An 18,242-nucleotide genomic window follows, 5' to 3' on the forward strand; every position below is an offset into this window, starting at 1 on the left:
TGCTAATAAAAGACAAAAGAAACTAAATATGAATAAAATGATGACTCACAACACATGGTAAGCTTTCTCTCCTGGCTTTGATCTCTTTGATCTCCAGCAAAACTAACATAAAATGCGAAAGAAACAAAATGAAAATAAATCCAAACGGCTTGCCAACATCATTTTTGCCGTTCCAAGTATTCCGTTACTCCCCAAGTCTTTAGTAATTTCATTCCTATTTAGTTTATTTTGTCTTTTATTAGCATATTTGGTATTGGAGTAATCCAAAAGTAATTGAAAGTAATCCAGTTAAAGTAACCCTACCCAACCCTGGACATAGACAGTATAGCATGTTTACACGAGAAACTAGAAAGAGGAAGCAGATTTCTTCTTCGGGGTGGATGCTGGGTGAGCTCTCACAGCGCCACACGCCGGTAGTGGCAGAAAGAAGCACTACAGTAATGTCCTGTACTCGAAAAAAGGTGCACACGATACAAAATTTTACGTACAGCAATGTACAGATATTTTTCGACATCCAGAAACTGATGTTAGTATCTGCCGTTTTCCGTAAGTCGAATGGTCGTAAGTAGGGGGAGATGTATCATATGTTTTTAGTCTGTAATCATATATTTATAAAACAGGTTTATTTACTAGTAGATGTTTATGTAGCCTACTTTTTTCTACCAAGCTTTTGATTGACTGCTTTTGATTTAAAATATGCATCAAACACATTTTGTCTCAGTATACTGTAGTTAACTTTTGAGAAATAAAACTATGTTTAGAATTAGGGGCCCGCTTTAAAAATTCATGATATGTTCCTGTAATCTAAAATGAGCACAGTAGGGGTTGTTTTTGGGGTTGACAGTCTTATTTGCTAAATATTTAAAATATTGATGTCGATCATGACATTTTATCTGTTTTATCATGGTATATATATTTTAAAAAAGAAGCTACAGCTGGCAATATGAGGTTATGTAATTGTGAATGACTTATTCTCGATAGTGATCACAAAACATTTAATATTCGCTCTCTCGCACCATTTCGCTCTCACACTCTCTCACGCTCTCTTTCTCACACTCTCTTTCTGACACTCTTTCTGACACTCTTTCTCTCACACTCTCTCACACACTCTCTCACACTCTCTCTCACACTCTCTCTCACACTCTCTCTCACTCTCACAAACTCTCTCACTCTCTCTTTCTCTCTCACATTCTCTCTCACACTCTCACTTTCTGTCACGCACTCTCTCTCACACTCGCTCACACTCTCTCACACTCACTCTCACTTTATTTTTCTCTCACACTCTCTCACCATCTCTCTCACACTCTCTCTCACACACGCTCTCACACACAATCTCACACTCTCTTTCTCTCTATCTTTCTCTCTGTCTTTCTCACTCTTTCTTTCTCTCACACTCTCTCTTTCACACACTCTCTCACAGTTTCACACTCACTCTCTTTCTCTCTCTCACACACTGTCTCTCACTCTCTCTTTCTCTCTATTGCACACTCTCTCACATGCTCTCTCACTCACTCTCTCTCTCTTTCTCTCACACTCTCTCTCTCTCTCTCTCACACACACACTCTCTCACACTCACTCTTTCTCTCGCTCTCATAGATAGATCACTATATTAGCAAATATGATTGCTTTGTTTTTGCCGGTAGCACCTCTTTAGTAGTTTTTGCTAAATAACATAGCAGCTACTGCTCGTGTCATAGACCTTATCGATCAATGCTTTCAAAAATGTAACTTTAAATTAACAATTTAACATGGCTTTACTTTCAGTTCCATATAAGAGTTAGGGTTACGGAAATAACGGAAGATACTAATGCGTCTTTTTTTTTTTAATTGAAATGTTATCGGGCGTGGCGTTTGTTTCAGAGAAATATGACTTGTTTTTTTTACCGTCCAGGTGTTTCCAATCCGTTACCATTCCGCTCCGTTTCCATCAATTTGTCACCTTTTCTTCCAGCCAATCATGCACATATTTTACTTAATGCGATTCCTCCTGCAGAATTCCCACTTTCATCCCAAACGACACAGTTAACTAAAGGAGTGCGGTGAAAAGGGGAGCTGCATTCAAGCTCGGGGAAAGGGAACCATAGCAACGTCATTCAAATAGCCAATCCTGCGAGCCACTCTTTTTTTTGATTGACACTCAGCCGGGGAGGGGGGTGCCGGCTGACGGACAAGTGGCATTTACGAGGCTATTACATGAAAGCGTATTCAAGAGGCCGTGCTCCGCATTGCAAAACGCCGCCGCTCGCATGCCACGCCACATATTTGTGGCATATTTATCGGCCACTTCTTCATGTCCTCAATGGGGCCTTTGTGCAAGGGTTCTATTAGCCATTCTGCAGTAGCCAGCCCCGGAGTATCAGGACCCGCATGGTAAGGGACAAATGTCAACCCCTTCCAGACACTTCTCAACGAGGCCTCCTGTAAGGGTGGGCGGACCGATCCAACCGTCGATATTATTGATAGGGAGTGAGTCCTTGGATCGGATTGACACTATTGTCTTTGGATTGATACCGTCTTTCGCTATAATAATGCTGTTAGTGGATCGAAAGGTTCAGGGTTTGTGCGGATGCTTGAACACCTTCAAAATGCTTGCATTTCAATGTTGCGTTTTCAAAAGTTGAAAAGTGCATGAATTTTGGGTGAAGTGCTTGGAAATCCTTGAAATTGTACCCATGTTTCTCAAAAAGTCTGCTTAAAAATGACACTGTTAACTGGTGGCTTCGCATTGACCTTGCATTTCTTCCTTCATGATTAACGCCAGCTTGCGTTAGTCTGTATGGCATTGTCCTACATAGCGTCATCAAACAATGGTATTAGTGGAAAGATTACATATCGATTATGGACATTTAGTATGGGCCATTAGCCACTAGCTCGGTGGCCTTGGGGGTAGGGTGCCCGCCCCGACACTGGGAGGTTGCTGGTTCAAGCCTCGGCCGAGTCATACCTAAGACTTACAACATTGGTACTCATTGCCTCCCTGCTTGGCGCCCGGCATTAGGGGTTGGAATTGGGGGGCTTGGTCACCTAATGACTCCCAACACATCAGTTGGGTTGAGCGAGGGGGCTGGGAATCCCCTCCTCTGAATCAATCTCCCAAAAAGAGTCAGAAATGACTCTAGCCACCTCCCACTAGGGGGATATGGCTCCGGTATATATAATAAGTATGGGCCATTCAAAAAAATTAGGGCAGCGTTTACCAATGGTAAATTGTAATGAGAAAAAAATTCCTGCAACTGAAAATGTAAGCCAGATTTTACTGCTATTTTTATCCAACACTTCTATGGGAAGATATTTGTTTCAAAAACCGATATATTCAAAATGTTCCAAGTTCTCAAAACCATGTCTTGATAAATGCACAGACATGATTAAAAATTTGCATATGTAAATCGCAGGTATATTTGCGGCTCTGCAAAATGCATGATACGCACCGCATTTATGTTTTAGCGGTACTGAAGAAATTAGAAAATTAGCTTTTAAAGGTCCTTAAAAGGTGCTTGAATTTGGCCGTAAAAAAGGTGTACCAACCCTCGATTGAATATTTATTGTAACTTTCAAATTTGATCCAAGTGTGGTTACACCGGATTATAAGGTGCCCCTGATTATATATTGACCTTCAAAATACCTTGTTGTGAAATTGATTTTCCATACATTAGCCGCATTCAACCACAGATGCGACCCTACTTACGAACGAGATCGTTTGTAAGTTGAATTTGTTCATAAGTTGCTTCAGTGTTATAATTTGTATGTTTAAGGCTTGTAGAAGTTACCTGTATTTTATTGTACTAAAAAATACACATTTCACAAAATAATATGCTCTATAAAGAAAAATAAAGAAGTTTAACGTACTCATGGAAGATAAGTTTCAAGAGGTCCTCCTCCGTGTTGGACACTGGCTGAAAAAAGCTATCCAATGATTTTCTCAACCACATCAAGCTTTCTTATTCCACTTTCATTTTAAAAGAAACAGCTCGCCTTTTCTTTACACTTTACACCAACCATATCGGATGGATGCACGAGATATTAAATAAAAAAAATGTAAAAGTTCTGATCGCGCTGGAGATACTGTATACATTTTTTACACACGAACTAGGAAGAGGAAGCGATTTTTTTCTGCCGGGTGTATGCTGGGTGACCTCTTAGCGTAACACGTCGGTAGTGGCGGGAAGAAGCAATGTCCTGATTTTGGGAAAAAGGTGTACACAATACAAAGTCTAACTTACAGCAATTTCCAGATATTTTTCTACATCCTGCAAAAAAATTCATAGGGTTCATATCTACCGTTTTTCATAAGTCGAATGGTCGTGAGTAGGGGAGGGTCTGTATAAGACACATGAAATTAAAACAGAAGGTAACTAGAATGGCTGTGCGCCATTAGAGCATCACCCACGTTGAGGCACAAAAACGATTTATCTTTTAGGAAGGGTCCTGCACCTCTGGAGTGACCTACCTGATCACTTGTAAAATATTGTGATCCTGGCCAAACTTGTTCTGGCCTGAGCTCATAAAAGGTCTTTCTGGGAAAGATGCTAGTCAGCAAATCCAAAACGCCATTTCAGCTTTTTTGGGTGGTTTTCACATCTAGGGTAACCTGCCCTGACTGCCTGCAATAAAATTGTGTTGATAGTCTGTCGTTCTGACTTTAATTAACAAAAACAAAAATGCTGGGTCAGCTTTTAGGGCCTTTTTTCCCCATCTAGGGTGACCTACCTGACTGCCTGTGAAAGATGGTGGTCATATCTAAACCCTTGCCCCCTTTTCTTGGGTGGAAAGACACAAACAGACAACCAAACAGATATATACAGTATACTTACCTTAAGAAAACATTATCACCACCCTCGCTTTGCTCACGGGTGATTAAAATTTTGCAACCAAAGGTCTTTTAGCCGTCATTTCGACTTTGCTACAATAATAATGCAATGATAATAATAATAATAATAATGCATTTTATTTAAAAGCGCCTTTCAGGCCACCCAAGGACACTGTACAAACAATGAAAGAAAAAAAATACAATTTAAAAAGTTGTAAACGAAATAACAAATAAAAACAAGACATAAAATCATAAAAACATAAGAAATGGAGAAGCTATGTGTTGTAGGCAGTCCTGAACAGGTGTGTTTTTAGACGGGACTTAAAAGTGGAGAGAGGTGTGCAGTTTTGGAGGTCCGGAGGTAGATTGTTCCAAAGCTTGGGAGCAGCGCGACTGAAGGCTCTGGCTCCCATGGTGCTCAGATGGGCAGGGGGCACTGACAGTCGGAGGGAGGACGAGGATCTGAGGGAGCGAGTGGGGACGTGCACCTGGAGAAGGTCGGACAGGTAAGGAGGAGCCAGGTTGTGAATGGCCATATATGTATATAAGATGAGTTTGTAGCTGATGCGATGCTGAACAGGAAGCCAGTGTAGCTGTTGGAGAACGGGGGTGATGTGCTGCTGGGAAGATGTTTTTGTGATGATGCGAGCAGAGGCGTTTTGAACCAGCTGAATTTTATGGAGGGACGATAGTATTTTCATTACATTGATGCTTTTTTATTTGACTGTTTTGACTTTTATTTTGAAACAGTTGCAAGAGAAATATATTTATTAGAATTTTAATGTTTGCATTGTAGTTATTTAATAAAAAAGCGTTTTTTTTTTTTTAAATCATAATCAAACGAACTCAAGATATGGTTACGTTTCTTTAATAATCGTGACATTTACAAGCAAAAAGTATCGGTATTGATCTATACTACCTCACATTTACTCGGGTAGGACCGATACCAAAAGTCCAAGTATCAGACTCCCTTAGCCTCTGGTAGCTTTGCAATCAATGTTTTTTTTTTACTCTGCTACTGAATATGCAACTGGGTATTTTAATCGCCTCTTTGGCTTTTTGGGAGGTGGAGGGTTGAAAGCAGCCACACCCCTTTACCGAGTGGCCCTCAATCACAAAAAGAAAAAGGAGAAGAAAAATCCTGGCAGGTTCTTCCCCTTAATGAGCAAATCAATGCATCTGTCCTTCAAGAGAGACTGACAGAGGGACGTATTGCGGACCCTGAGGACCTGGGCCAAAACACTCTTGCTCCTTGCCGTGAAAGGAAGCCTTTTTTTTGAAAACGTGCACAACAATTAACTGGCTCTAGCCTCTTATTGAACTGAGTTGTAATTAATTCAGGAGTTTGACCCGATTGCTAGCGTCTCCTCGTTACGCTATGCTTTCAAAATGGGGAGTGAGATCTATCGTACAATTAATATCTATGTATTACTCATCTCTCATTAGCCGTACCGCTTATCCTCATTAGGGTCGCGGGGGGGCTGGAGCCCATCCCAGCCATCTTCGGGCAGTGGGCAGGGGACACCCTGAACTGGTTGCCAGCCAATCGCTGGGCACACGGGGACAGACAACTCACTCGCGCATTCACACCTAGGGACAATTTGGACCGGCCAATTCACCTGAAATGCATGTCTTTGGAATGTGGGAGGAAACCGGAGTGCCCGGAGGAAACCCACGCAAGCACGGGGAGAACATACAAACTCCACACAGGAAGTCTGGAGCTGGATTTGAACCCACGCAGGAGGTTCCCATGACATGAACTGTGCCGCACAAGCGCTAACCACTGCGCCGCCATGCTGCCCATTATATTACTATTGAATATATTTTAATTATTAATCATTTAATTGATTGGTTGTCACTTTATTTTTCCCTATCTTCATCAAAGAGGTAAGATCCTAAGCCTGAGCTTGGGTCGGGCCTAAAATATCAATCATTATGTTCGGGTTCGGGTCGGGCTTCGTTTTCACTGACTTTTTTCTAAATTATCCACTCGTCATTGTTCTTTACGGTGGAGGATCCAGAGGTTGATTTCCATCCTCCACTCGAATAGCTTTCATCGCTGCTCTCAGCTTGACACTGAACAAGTTCACAAAGGTGTACGAACCCTGAATTTTAGTTTGTTCGATATGGGTCACAGAGGCAAAACCATCTGGTCTTCCCCATATCGCAGATGGTTCAGGAATGCGTCCCCTGTGACAGAAAACAGAGGTTCACTGTACCAGCAAGACCCCCGAAACTACTTGTGGTTGCAGCGCTTCGCATATTTTCAGTGTGCATCCCACACGAGTGTGAAAACAGGGGCCCCCGCGTACAAAAGCAACAGACTCATGGTAGAGTGCACCTGATTTCTGTGCAGAGGTGGGCGTGGTAGTAAGGGCGCTCACAGACGTGCACATAAAACCCGTCCCGGTTTTAGCATGCATGCCTTTGAGGCTCCGAATTGGGGGTTGGGCCGGCCGCATGTATGCCCCTTTGCAATTTCAAGGGAAGGGCCGGTGGCAGATTGAGAACGGGAGGCACACGGGGGCGGGTGAGACCCTCAAATAGTCCCAATTTGTGGCAGCTCATGCCTTCATAATCAAGTCCAATGAAGCGAGGAAGTGCTTGCTTAGGGCTGCTGCCCTGATGTTTCCCAGACAGATTTGACGGCGGCTCTGCTTCTTTTGAGAATTGTCTGGAAAATCACGTGTTGAATTTTTGATCGTGACCGTACTCGTGAAAGCTCTGTGCATTTGAAGTAATATTTATGCGTTCAGACAGTTCAGATATACCATGGTTTATAAAGCACATGGAATTAAAACAACAGTCGGACAAATTGCAGAGAAAGATAGGCAGCCAGGGCTTGTTTAATCCAGAACAACAAAGACAACGTACACTCAATGTTGAACCTTTTATACCCTTGCAGCTATACATTAGTGCGATTATTAATTAGTCCATAAATGTCTCCGCCCAAATTCGCGAGAAAATTGCATGCTATAATTGCATGTTTGAAAATTGAAAAAGATTGTGGAGGCAATTGTATGCATTGTGTTTTTTATCATTAGAAGGACAAACATGACAAGCATTCCTATGTTTTTCCAAAGTTTAAAAAATATTGAAATAAATATTGCACATTGAATTACTAATTTTTAGGTGTGAATCTCCTTTTTGTTTTTTTTCTGTGGCTCCACATATTTTGGGTGGGGGCAATAGTTATATCTTTCAGAATTTTGGTTTGCCACCCCTGTGTTAGGAAGTGATCAATTATCCATTCAGTCAGTATCACTGAAACTTTTATTTTGAAATCTTTGGACGTACACCACCTCTTTTCAATTTTTGACCTTTAATACAAGTCTAAAATTTCTGCTAAAAACTACATTTTTGAAAATAAACTTGACCAAACTACTGTACATCCCTGGGGTCCAATTGCTGCCTACCAACCATTTTCAAGGGCCCGCACCATATACAAAGTTATTTTTTCGATAGAAACACATTTTATACTCACTGTTAAGCATTTTTTTCAAAAATCCTAACATGTAAATTATGTATTTTTCAATTTTAAAAATGTTATCGAGTTGACCCACTAGTGGGTAAAAAACAGCAATGCAGAGAAGGATAGATAGGCAGCTGGGCCTTGTTCAATCCAGAACAACAAAGACAACATACCCTAAAGTTTTTTTTACTCATGCGAGAATTACGGCATTGAGTTTTGGAACCCCACCAAGCGCTCTTTCAAGCCAGAGTAGTCATGGGCCAAAATTTCCCACAGAAAAATTGAATACATGAATAAATGTATACCGTAAATTTCGGACTATAGAGCGCACCTGATTATAAGCCGCACCCACCACATTTCAGGAGGAAAACCGATTTTGTACATACACAAGCCGCACTTGTATATTAGCCGCATGCGCCTACATTGAAAAACCGCAATACAAACACGAAATTAACCCATAACCGATATAGTCCCAAAAACACAGCCGGCCAAGTGAACGGAAAATGATACCGGTACTTTACATTTAATGCAGACCAGCAGAGTCCGGGTGCCCGTTGAAAGTAATCGAAGGAAAAAAGTGTATATTTCCAAAGGTAAGGGTGAGGAAAAATATATATCCACTATTGTCGGCCGCGTCAACAAACACGTCTCACCTTTACTCCACTTCCCATCAGCCCCCGTTGTTTTCGCCCCTTCTTTTTGATTCGCCCGTGGAAAACATATCAGAATAAGTCTTACCAAAATATACAGTTGCAAATACATATTATATATGGTTACACATATTTACAAAGAAAGACGGTACACCGAGAGAGTTTTCAAAGCTTTAATAATAATATTATAACTTGCATCCCAAACCGTGCCTGTGAAGGGTAGCAAAACGCTACTAGCAATCTTTAAAAATATATATATTTTTTAAAACTTCGGAAAGTGTTTAAAACATGCCTGGGTTTATATCCACCAAAAAAATGGTTTGGGTTTGCTTAGTAAATTACATTTTAAAAATAATAACAATTATTCCTTTAATTATTGTATATGTGGATCTTCAGATAAAAGGTCAACGTGGCAGTTTGGCTTTTTCTTTGACTTTTTTTCTATTAGAAGTTAGATTAAATCTGCGGAGTCATAGCAAACACCCCAAGAACAGTCTTGCATCACTTTTAGCATGTCAAAAAATGCACTTGAGAACATAAAATATCCGACTCCCAATCTTGTTCCCGTTTCTTCACACTTGAACTCCGACGATACATCTGCAATAACGTTTGGCTTTTTCGTCCTCTGTTCTTTCACTCATTTCACATGCATTTCTTTTCTTCCTCTCCAACAGATCTGGTTTGCATTTGTCAATGGCTTCTCGGGTCAGATCCTGTTTGAGCGCTGGTGCATCGGCTTGTACAACGTGGTGAGTGTCAGTAAGAATTTTACAGTCTACGAACTTAAAAGGGCTGCAATTGGAGGCATCCTGAAAATCCTCCAATGTATTAATGGCCTTTTGTCAAATCCCAACATTCCCCTGTGACTTAAACTATGCCCTGAATGTGAAAGAACAACAATTTAGTTTTCCCCAGGAAGTGTTGTTACCCGGTGTAGTTTTGCCTGCTTGATATTAAAAAGCAATGGGAAGGGGAGTCCCGCAGGGCTCTGTAGTGGGGCCTCCCCTAATGAAGTCATTTTTCATATCTGTCACAACCAGAGTACAAATGTCCATATGTTTGAACTGATCATGAAGTGGACCTTCTTGCAGTCCTGCCTTTTACATTAATTCCCAATAAACCACCATCTCAGTCAAACCAGCCCAAATTCCCGGGGATCCGTGGGAGTCCGTCAGAGGCACTGGTCCGAGTCTGCCCCTCTTCAGAGCATGTCTCTCAGACCGTTGCAGACTCCCTCTCCTGACAGTCCCGATGGGAAGACTTGCTAAGTGACCCACGCAAACCCCTGCCTCTAAACCCCTGCTACACAACAGTTCAGCTTTAGAACACTGCTAAATCTTTGCATCCAAGGCCACGATATCTGCCTGTTGGAGAGGAATTTTTCATGCAAGCAGTGGGGAAACTTCCAAAGTAAGGAAACCTGAGAAGGTTTAGAGCAGGGGTGTCAAACATGCGGCCCGGGGGCCAGATCAGGCCCGCTAAGGGATTGAATCCGGCCCGCGAGACAACGCTCAGTGAAGCGCAAGAGAAAAACGAGCTGTAGGTTGAAATATGTCCACTTGATGTTGCCAAAGCCAGGTGCCTCTCACAAAGACGGTGGACTTGTATTTCTCTCTCTCTCTCTTTTTTTCCCTTCCCTTTTTCTCTCTCTCGCTGTCTCTCTCTTTCACTTTCTGTGTCTCTCTTTGTCTCTTTCTTTGTTTCTCTTTGTCTCTTTCTCTCTCTCTTTGTCTTTTTTACCTTATTTTGCTCTCTCTCTCTTGTCTCTCTTTCTCTCTCTCTTGCTTTCCCATTCTCTCCTTCTTCCATTCTCTCTTTCTCTCCTCTCTTTCTATTTCTCTTTGGATATCTTTCTTTCTCTCTTTCTTTCCCCCTCTCTTATTATTTGTCTTTATCTCTTGTTTCTCACGTTTCACGTTCTCTCTCTCTCTCTTTTTTCTCTTTTTCTCTCTCTCTCTCCCTTTCTCTCTTTCTTTGTCCCACCCTCTTTTTCTCTCCTTCGCTTTGTCTTATTTCTTTCTCTCTTTCTTTCTATCTAATCTACTAGTCCGGCCCCCGAGGGAATGTTTGTTCTATCCTGTGGCCCCCGAGGTAAATTGAGTTTGACACCCCTGGTTTAGAGTAATTTTACTTAGCTTAATGGTTCAAAACGGAGACAGCAGGCTTGGGAGATGAAAAAATGAACACAATTACATTTAAAATCTCTACAGGAATTGGCTTTAGGCAACAAAGGAGGTTTGCATACCATTTTGGGCTTGAAATCTTACCGAATAGTTTTTTTCCCCCTCCTACTCCAAAACAGGAATACAAATTTACCAATGTTATTTATGTTTACCGTAGTTTTTTTCTTTTTGGTTCAGGCAATAAAAAAATAAATTAGCATGTGACAGGCACCGCCATTTATAACTGATTATATCTAAATATAATCAGTTATAAATATAGATATATTGAATGTATAATATATATACGGACAGCCTGAGGAGATCATTTCTTCCTCATGCCCTGAGGCTCTTTAACACCACCCGAGGGAGTAAAAGCCCACATTAAACCCTACCCCTACATTAGCATATTACTCTGTTTTTATTACAGTGTGTATTTTCCGTAGCACTATTTAAATAATCTATAGCAAAACGTTACATTGGGTATTTAGATAGATAGATAGATAGATAGATACTTCGTTCATCCCCGAAGGGAAATTCACATTTCCAGCAGCATCCCTGAGCTGAGAACAATCGAGATGTATTCTATATCCTTATTTTATTATTTTATTTTTCAACACAAGGATACTGCTGGAAGTGTGAATTTCCCTATCTATCCATCTATCTATTTAGACATCTATCCATCTATCTACACATCTAGACATCTATCCATCTATCTATCTAGACATCTATACATCTATCTATCTAGACATCTATCTATCGATCTTTCTATCTATCTATCTCTAGACATCTATCTAGACATCTATCTATCTCTAGACATCTATCTAGACATCTATCTATCTCTAGACATCTATCTAGACATTTATCTATCTATCTCTAGACCTCTATCTAGACATCTAGACATCTATCTATCTATCTCTAGACCTCTATCTAGACATCTATCTATCTATCTCTAGACCTCTATCTAGACATCTATCTATCGATCTTTCTATCTATCTATCTATCTCTCTAGACCTCTATCTAGACATCTATCTATCTCTAGACATCTATCTAGACATCTATCTATCTATCTATCTATCTATCTATCTATCTCTAGACATCTATCTAGACATCTATCTATCTATCTCTAAACATCTATCTATCTATCTCTAGACCTCTATCTAGACATCTAGACATCTATCTATCTATCTATCTCTAGACCTCTATCTAGACATCTAATTATCTATCTAGACATCTATCTAGCTAGACATCTATCTATCTATATAGACATCTATCTATCTAGCTAGACATCTCTAGCTAGACATCTATCTAGACACCTATCTGTTTATTTATCTATCTTTCTATCTAGACATCTATCTATCCATCTATCTAGACGTCTATCTATCTATCTAGTCGTCTATCCATCTATCTATCTGGACATCTATCTATCGATCTATCTATCTATCTAGACATCTATCTAATAAATAATATAATATTCTTTTTGCTTTATTATGAATCTGATTTTAGATATTGAAACATTTGAAGTATCTAGAAATGGTTTCCCAATAACCTTTTTTTTTCCTGAAAGTGAAGTCAAATGAATTCTGTTTTAACACACTAAATATTCATTCTAGAAAGTAAAAACTACACTTTTTGGGGGGGAAAGGTGCTATTTTTAATGTTTTATTTTTTTATTAAATAATGAATAGTCATTTAAAAGCTCTAAATCTTGTTTTTTCATGTCTTTCACTTTATTTACCCAAATATTTTTTAGAATAAAAGAAATATATATATATATATATATATATACATGACACTAAATAATTGAATATTTAAGGTATGTATATGTTCGTCCATGTTTTAATTTGTGTCCAGATCTTCACTGCCCTGCCTCCTCTCACTCTGGGAATATTCGAGCGCTCCTGTCGGAAAGAAAACATGCTGAAGTACCCGGAGCTCTACAAAACGTCCCAGAATGCAATGGGATTCAACACCAAGGTAAACTCCCATTTGCATCACCAAGTAAGCTGGAGGCTGGTCTTGGTCTGTTGTGACCTGTCCTGTCTAGTTAGCCAAGCATGATGGTTTTTTGGGGTGGGGGAGTGGGGGCTCTCTTGTTAAGCTAGCAATAAAGACGTCTCCTCTTTGGGCCACAGTGGGCTGCTGTAGCCTCCTCACAGGCGTGGTGACCTGGTTAGTGTGGCGTGGAGGTGGAATAAAGAAGAACTGGCCTTGGGGGTCAAAGGCATGCCAGGTCAGGCTGGTGGTGATGAAAGAAGCAGGGAGGGAAGGGGCGAAAGGGGGGATGTAAAGGATGTAGCATGACGCCGTTCGCCGTGGAGAATTGTGCAATTTGTTAAAGCGCTCAACCGTTGGTTCAAGCGGAGAAATCCATCAGTGAGATGTGAACTGTAACCTGGGGCGGCAGTGGCTCAGGAGGTAGAGCGCTCGTCTTGCGATCAAGAGATCGCAGTTCGAATCCCGGCTCTCCCGTGTTACATGTCGAAGTGTCCCTGGGTAAGACACTGAATCCCTAATACCCCCAATAAGCAGGTTAGCGCCTTACATGGCTGCAAGGCCCCTATTGGGAAATGTGAAGCACACTGTAAAGCGCTTTGGGAAGTCTTGACTTGAAAAGCGCTATATAAATGCAGATCATTTCATTTCATTTCATTTTAACCTATTGTCAGGGATAGACATTATTAAAACTATTTAGTGGCTATATTTGCACAGATAAAATACATGTCTCATCTCATCTCATTAGCCGTACCGCTTATCCTCAGTAGGGTCGCGGGGATGCTGGAGCCCATCCCAGCAATCATCGGGCAGTGGGCAGGGGACACCCTGGACTGGTTGCCAGCCAATCGCAGGGCACACAGGGACAGACAACTCACTCGCTCAGTCACACCTAGGGACAATTTGGACCGGCCAATTCACCTGAAATGCATGTTTTTGGAATGTGGGAGGAAACCGGAGTGCCCGGAGGAAACCCACGCAAGCACGGGGAGAACATACAAACTCTGCACAGTAAGGCCGGGAGACATGTATATAGTTTAATCTTACATGATGGTGGAAGCAAAGAACTCACGTCCTTCCTGGCTGAGGTCCCAAAACCGAGAGAGGGAGTGTTTATTTTTACGTCAGAGGAATCAGTACAGACAAGAACACGACTTCAAAATAAAAGAATACAAGATTGATAAACGTACAAGAGATATAATTACACTCGTTGTTGAAACGTTTGTGTGTGTATGAGAAACATTGTTTTTATATTTAGTAATATAAAAACAAGCTAATTACCTTGAGACAGAAATTCAAGAGATTTACATTGAAAACCTGACACCTATAACCATTGCTGACTTTTCAGTTGATAAAGACATGTTATTATTTGAACCAATTCCAAATGCAATCATCTGGTTATTTAAAGCTATTATAAGATTACTACAGTCAAACTTTGAATTGGGAGTAGGCGATACTGGGGTTTTTGGTATTGATCCGATCCAAGTTAATACAGGATGGTATCGATCGATATTGGAGGTAAGATCTGAAACCCAAAAATGACTACTATTCAAAACTGACCTATTCAAAAAATGATCCACCTGTCATTACTCTTTGTTTCTTTTTGTTTGTGTTGCATGGTGGAGGATCCACACAATGGTTTCAGTCCGCAACTAAAAAAACAAAAAGTCAGTTACTGGCCCGTCCGTAAATGTAAATGGTCTGTAGACCTCCCAAAGCGCTTTACAATGTGCTTCACACTTATATAATAACCAACCAATAGCAGCATCAGCCATGCAAGGCAACTACCAGCTATCGGGGGCATTAGGGATTCAGTGTCTTATACCACGGAGGAGTCGGGAATCGAACCTGCGACCTCTTGATCCCAAGATAAGTGCTCTACCTCCTGAGCTAATGGCACCCCGTATATGAAATATGACAATTTCACAGGGCTCGGTCCCTAAAATCAAGTTGGTTAATCGGGCTCGGGTTATGACTTAAAGTCCCGCGGAACAGGGATGGGTTGGGCTGGATTTTCTAGGCCCGATCTTAAATTGAATCGATACCGGGGCCACACGATAGAGTAAACATTCTCTCGGGGGCCGGACTAGTAGATTAGAGAGAAAGAAAAAGAGAAAGAAATAAAAAAAGAGAGGGAGATAAAAAGAGAGAGGGTGGGGCCAAAAAAGAGAGAAAGGGAGAAAGAGAGAGAGCAGAGAGAATGTGAGAAACAAGAGAGATAAAAAGGGAAATAGTGAGAGAGGGGCAAAGAAAGAGAGAAAGAAAGCAATCCAAAGATAGAGAGAAAGAAGGATAGGGAGAAAGAGAGAAGGGCAAAGCAAGAGAGAGAGAGGAAGAGAGAAAAGAGAGAGAAAAGGAAAAAGGGAAGAGAGAGCGAAATAAGGTAAAAAGACACAGGGAGAGAAAGTGACCGAAAAGTGACCGAAGAACAAAAAAGAGGCAGAGAGTGAGATTAAAAGGGAGGGAGAGAGAGAGAGACAAAGAGTGAGAGGGAGAGAATGAGGGAGAGAAATACAAGTACAGCGTTTGTGAGAGGCACCTGGCTTTGGCAACATCAAGTGGACATATTTCAACCTGCAGCTCGTTTTTCTCTTGCGCTTCTTCAGCGTTGTCTCGGGGCCCATATTCAATCCCTTAGCAGGCCTCGTCCGACCCGCTGGCTGCCTGTTTGACACCCCTGATCAAACTAATAGAATCCCTGCCCCTCTCAGAAATCGCACCAAAAATATTCAGTTTTTGTTTAAATTAAATATTCACAATGAAACCTGTAATAGTACAATAAAATGTAGATTCAAACCAGAAAAGCCATGAGTAAAAATAGTATAAACAATATAATGTAAAAATATTTCATCGTATAAAATTTGAAATACTTAAACTGAAACAACTTTTATAGAGCACAAGTCAAGGGAGTCAAACCCAAAAAGTTTTTATTCTTCAATATTTTTTTTTTCTCATTCATAAAAGTCACAATTTAAAGAACCTAAATCGAAGCTGTCTCTTTAAGTTGAGTGAAGAAATTACCCTGGTGTGGCAGAATGAGAAGAGGTCACCTTTTTAATACCACATTTTCATATAAACTTCACATTAACAGCCATGTTACAGTTTGCCCCGCCCATTCCTCCTCAGCCAATCAAAAAACAACAGCTCAATATTTTAGATTTAGATTTGATCGATCCCCTGTGGTAAATTCGCTTCAAACCGACTGTAAAGACAGACATTTATTACACAAAAAACGGGGCCGGTTGTTTAGAAGGGTGATGGCAGAGGGGATCAGGCTTTTCTTCTAAATCTTATTGAATCTGGCCCGCGAGACGACACTCAAAGAAGCGCAAGAGAAAAACAAGCTGCAGGTTGAAATATGTCAACTTGATGTTGTCATAGCCAGGTGCCTCGAACAAAGACACTGTACTTGTATTTCTCTCTCTCTCTCTCTCTCTCTCTCTCTCTCTCTCTTTCTCTCTCTTTTTCTTTCTTTCTTTCTTTCTTTTTCTCTTTCTTTCTTTCTTTTTCTCTTTCTTTTTCTCTTTCTCTCTTTCTTTCTTTCTCTCTCTTTCTCTCTCTCTCTCTTTCTCTTTCTCTCTCTTTCTCTCTCTTTCCCTTTCTCTCTCTTTCTCTCTCTCTCTTTCTCTCTCTCTCTCTTTCTCTTTCTCTCTCTCTTTCTCTCTCTTTCTCTCTCTCTTTCTCTCTCTTTCTCTCTCTTTCTCTCTCTTTCTCTCTCTTTCTCTCTCTTTCTCTCTCTCTTTCTCTCTCTTTCTCTCTCTTTCTCTCTATTTCTCTCTTTCACTCTCTTTCACTCTCTGTGTTTTACACAAGAAATGTCGGCATGTGGGATGTTACATACAGGGTTGTCGTGATAACGTCGGTATCGTAACGGTTGTGCAATATTGCATTTGGTGCAAAGTCATCATAGTGCAAAAATAGTCAGCATGAAACAGGAAATGGTCAGACATTGTGCAATTTGAGCATTAAACGTAGTGCAGTCGACATGTGCAAGAGCAAGACATGAGTAACATTATATTCGTATGAATGGGATAGTGTGTATTATTTAGCGCCTCATCTTGTATGTGTATATAGATATCTAGATACCCATCCATTATCTGCACCACTTATCCTCTGTAGGGTCACGGGGGTGCTGGAGCCCATCCCAGCTACATTGAGGCAGTGGGCAGGGGACACCCTGAAATGGTTGCTAGCCAGTTGGAGAGACAGAGACGGACAACTCACTCTTTCATTCACACCTAGGGACAATTTGGACCGGCCAATTAGCCTTCGTCTGTGCAGCCCTTTGAGACTCTTTGTGATTAAGAGCTATACAAATAAACCTGACGTGACCATATTTTGGAATGTGGGAGGAAACCGAAGTGCCCGGAGGAATCCCACGCAAGCACAGGGAGAACATGCAAACTTCACACAGGAAGGCTGTTAGCTGGATTTGAACCCATGACGCCTCAGAACCGCGCCGCATCCGCGCTAACCATGCCGGCCTATATACAGTGGTACCTCTACCTACGAATTTAATCCGTCCCGGGAGTAGATTTGTAACCTGAAAAATTTGTAAGTAAAAGCGCCTTTTCAATGTAAATGCGCTAATCCTTTCCAAGAAATGCAAAAGTATGTTTTTTTTTAAATAAATCATAAACAAGCATCAGAATATGAAATAAGTTACAGAAAAAAATTACAATATCACACAAAAAAAAAACTTAAAACGAGAGGCACAGAATGTAAAAAAACGAAGAATAAAGGGAATAACAAAATATTCTCTTCCTTTTTAACCGGCCTCTTTGTTCACTGGTCCTCAGCAGTGTTTTTTGCATCCTGTAATTTCTGTAATTTATTTAATTTTATTTTATTTTTAACCCACAGAATTCAGAACTTCATCTCATTTCCCTTTTCGCTGTTACAGTATTTTCCTTTTCTCTTTTCTTCTTTTTTTGTAATTTCCTTTTTTCCTTGGCCTTTCCCTTCCTTTATTACACTATTATTTCCATGTTTGCTATTTCTCTTTCTTTTTACCCCCTGTTTATTTTTTCCCATTTTTCATTTTCTCGTCAAAAAAACAAAAAGAATGGTCACTCGAGTTTCCGTAGATTGTATTTTTCCTTGTGCTTTTTGGCACTTGTTTTCAGTTGGCATACACCAGGGGTGTCAAACTCATTTTA

At 40.7% G+C, this 18,242-nt stretch overlaps 1 protein-coding gene across 4 annotated transcripts in view; it reads left to right on the forward strand.

Moving 5' to 3' along the window:
• Positions 1-18,242, forward strand: part of atp8a1 (ATPase phospholipid transporting 8A1) — a 222,770-nt gene that overhangs the window by 158,860 nt on the left and 45,668 nt on the right. For all 4 annotated transcript variants that reach the window (XM_088343544.1, XM_088343546.1, XM_088343545.1 and 1 more), the window contains 2 exons: positions 9,604-9,678; positions 12,943-13,065. In XM_088343544.1, coding sequence (XP_088199670.1) covers positions 9,604-9,678; positions 12,943-13,065 — 198 coding nt within the window. The remainder of the gene's footprint in view (positions 1-9,603; positions 9,679-12,942; positions 13,066-18,242) is intronic.

Source organism: Urocampus carinirostris, chromosome 9, assembly GCF_059441175.1.
Source record: "Urocampus carinirostris isolate Australia breed hairy pipefish chromosome 9, RoL_Ucar_1.0, whole genome shotgun sequence".
Classification (NCBI taxonomy): domain Eukaryota; kingdom Metazoa; phylum Chordata; class Actinopteri; order Syngnathiformes; family Syngnathidae; genus Urocampus; species Urocampus carinirostris.